The sequence below is a fragment of the Vollenhovia emeryi genome, unplaced genomic scaffold, assembly GCF_000949405.1.
Source record: "Vollenhovia emeryi isolate VEMERY1.0 unplaced genomic scaffold, V.emery_V1.0 DF939263.1, whole genome shotgun sequence".
NCBI lineage: Eukaryota > Metazoa > Arthropoda > Insecta > Hymenoptera > Formicidae > Vollenhovia > Vollenhovia emeryi.
In genome coordinates this window covers 53,500-57,269 of record NW_011967103.1, presented here as the reverse complement: position 1 = coordinate 57,269, position 3,770 = coordinate 53,500, and the positions used below count along the sequence as shown (strand labels likewise).

General features: G+C 35.9%; 1 protein-coding gene across 1 annotated transcript in view; it reads right to left on the bottom strand.

The window, feature by feature from the left end:
- Positions 1–3,770, bottom strand: part of LOC105559583 — a 9,675-nt gene that overhangs the window by 4,730 nt on the left and 1,175 nt on the right. The window contains exons 2-4 of the mRNA XM_012007989.1: positions 2,056–2,116; positions 1,842–1,988; positions 1,501–1,731 (exon numbers count right to left, since the gene is read on the bottom strand). Of these exons, the coding sequence (XP_011863379.1) occupies positions 1,501–1,731; positions 1,842–1,988; positions 2,056–2,116 (439 nt within the window). The remainder of the gene's footprint in view (positions 1–1,500; positions 1,732–1,841; positions 1,989–2,055; positions 2,117–3,770) is intronic.

Sequence of the window (3,770 nt, the reverse complement as noted above, 5' to 3'; positions counted from 1 at the left end):
TTATTAAAAATCGCTGTCTTAGGCCGGCCCACTGCCCAATTGAAACGTGCGGCGAGATCGATCGATCGTTACAACTCTCTGCGCGCCTAGTAACGATCGATCGATCTCGCCGCACGTATGAATTGGGCAGTGGACCGGCCTAAGACAGCGATTTTTAATAATTAATAACTCGTTAACTATTGCAAAACCTGCAAAGTGGTACAGGACTTTTCGACTTAGTCTAGTCCACTCTATCCCACAATAAGCGTTGATGCGGGTATTATATAACACCCTGTATATTCATCTTACGTTCGTGGAATATTCGACTGGCACTACTATAAATCTTTTTCAAATGTGAATAGAATAATTATCGAATATAGCGTGTCGGTTATGTACGGTACGATCGCAGGTGTCACTGCCTTTTGCATAAGATAAGTATATTACACAATAAACAGTGTGCAATACATAAATTCGATGAATATTAAAAAATTATTCTGAACGAATATTCCAAAGACATTCTCGAATATTCTAAAAACGTTTTTCTTTGTTATGAATATACGATTTCTGATTGTAATAGTCTATATATATTTGTAGAATATTCAATTGAAATATTCTGAAATTAAGAAGAATATTCATAGAACTATGTGTGCTCTCAGGGTGGTTGACTTTTAGAGAGTGGGACAGCACGAATGAGTTTTCTGAAACTTTACCATACATTTCACTAGTAAAATGTACACTAACAATAAGTATAACGACTGATGAAATGTATGGTAAAATTTCTAAAATCTCTCATACAATTCTTCGAAATGCCGCGTTGTCCCACGATTACATGATTTTCAGGGTAAATTTTGAAAGGGAATTCTCTCCGTGTAGATTTCTATTATCTTCCCTAATAATAATTTTATTTTGTGATGACTTGAATATTGCTGAGCAACCAATCAGTCATTTTTCTCAAGGGAAAAATAATTGTAATTAAGTCATTTAGTCGACATTAACCAGCCAGTGTCTTTTTAATACAAAAAATTTATTGCGAAAAATATTACCTCAGCCAGGGTTTGAACGTGGACCTCCCTACTCTCTATATAGGCGGGCGTCTCGAGAGTAGAGAAGTCCAGGCTCAAATCCCGGCTGAGGTAATATTTTTCGCAATAAATTTTCTGTATTGAAAAACACTGGCCGGTTAATGTCGACTAAAAAGCTTAATGATCGTTATCTGTTACTGGCAATTTAAAGAGGTCTCTACACTGAAAAAAATTTCTGGTTGAATATGGACGAATCAGATAATTCCTTTAGGATTTACCAGTAATCCTAGGATTTACCTGTAATCCTACAGAAATTCTGGTAAATCCTAAAGGAATTCTGGTAAATCCTAAAGGAATTATCTGATTCGTCCATATTCAACCAGAAATTTTTTTCAGTGTATGTTTGAAAGATAATTGTGATGAAAATCCATTCCGAGCATTTCCATGTTTCCCGAGATGATACCGTAAAGACAGAGAGCGATGAACGAGTAGGACCCACCGATAAAGTCGTGCTCCGGCACGTGGAACACGTATCTTCCGCTGTACGCGTAATTTTTCACGATCGCGATGAACTCCAAGCGATACGGGGATCCCTCGTACACGGCGCCGGAGAACGGGCACGACACGTACAGGTCTTTGGGCGCGGGGTGGCTGGCGTTTCCGTACAACTCCACGTGCCTGCACGCGTTCTCGTCGTCGTCGAGGATGTTTTGATAACGCGTAATCAACCCTGATTTACGCAAAGAGAACTTTAATGCACGGCAACGACAGATACTGGAAGCTTACTTCTATCAGGTGCGTTAATAAATGTCTCGATTGCGCCAGCGATGGTTTCCTTACTGTGAAAATTGATGTCCGAAATCGACAAATTGAACGCAGTCGCCTTTCCGTCTTCAAGGCTTTTCACGTACGCGTGCAACGTGAAAATTGCGGCGTCATTCCGCTTGGGTGGCTTGCCGGCATTTACAAATTTTAGCTTTGCGCAACCTGGAAAGTCGTGCGGTATTTAAAACGAATCTCCGGTATTCTCTCAAATTAGATTATCGTTTCCTACCTTCCCCCCGTCGTACCGATGTGAGTACACATTGGAAACCTGGTGTTGATACCAGGTGAGTCTAAAAAGATAAAGAAACAAATGTACTGTAGATAGAATCTTGCAGTCGTCTGCATATGATATTAATAATTAGTCAGCTCGAAATTAGTCAAGGCGAAAATAAAGATTATACCCGTCGAATGACGCAGAGCTAAATATAAGCTTTTGTTTCAGCTTCTATCGTCAATCACTTACATAATGCAAAAAGTAGTATTTTGTTACTTATCGATTCCTACTATCTGGTTGCTCACAATCACGCGTAAATTAATAATTGATGTCCGATGTTAATCATATCCGTATAAATAGCCATTTCCACGAAAAGTTACACGATTCGTTCAATTACTCGCGCGTTGTTTTTTAACCGCATAGTTTGATCAATTTGAAAATAGTTTTACCTTTGTGAAAATGTCACCGTTTACAGCAACCTTCCACACGGTCTCCACACGGAGGGAATTTTCTCTTAAAATTTACCCTGAAAATCATGCAATCGTGGGACAACATGGCACTTTAAAGAATTTTATGAGAGTTTTTTGAAATTTTGTCATACATTTTACTAGTAGAATGTAATACTCTCACACAGTTCTTTAAAATGCCACGTTGTCCCACGATTACATGATTTTCAGGGTAAATTTGAAAAGAAAGTTCTCTCCGTGTAGCATTTATTTTTGTGAACTTGGAGTTATGATTTTATTAAAAGTTTAATCTAATAAAAATTAAGTGACAAATTTAATTTTGCAGTTCATTTAGCTTCGAAATACTTAATTTGTGAAAAGACTTTTGAGAAAATGAAGTTTCTTAAATTTATTTATATTGTGATTGTATCGCTGAAGATGGCCTGGAAAATGAAGCCGAAACAAGTTTGATTTTATATTACATTTCTAATTAAAAATTAACTTATACTCGCAACTAACAACCGCGTTACTCTCATTGCTCTTTATTTAGTTCAAATCTTGCATTCCATTATTAAGAATTTTTTTAAGAAATTTTAATTTGTTTGTTAAAAGATTTTTTACATTTTTTAGGTTTTCATTCTTTCATAACTCGAAAAATATTGGCATCTCTTCAAGGAAAAATGTTCACTAAATTGAAGAAACCATTGTTCAAAGTATAAAAAGGAACACCCTGTATATAACATTGTTATATTGCACGTACAAAATGGTAACGTTGCTCCAAAGATAACATAACATCTGTACTGAAAATAATTCCAATTACAAAACGATAAAGGATTGTCTTCGAGCTAAGAAATTTTAAGTTGTTTGTTAAAAAACTTTTAATTTTTATTCTTTTACTCGAAAATTATTGGCATCTCTTCAAGGAAAAATCATCGCCAAATTGAAGAAACCATTGTTCAAAGTAAGAAAAGGAACACCCTGTATATAACATTGTTATATTCCACGTGCAAGTGATGCACTCCAAAGATAATACACTCTGAATTGAAAACAATTCCAATTACAAAACGATAAAGGATTATCTTCGAGCTAAGAAATTGTAAGTTTCTTTGTTAAAAGACTTTTAGTTTTTTATTCTTTTACTCGAAAATTACTGGCATCTCTTCAAGGAAAAATCATCGCCAGATTGAAGAAACCATTGTTCAAAGTAAGAAAAGGAACACCCTGTATATAACATTGTTATACACATATTCCACATGCAAAGTGATGCACGTTGCTCCAAAAAGA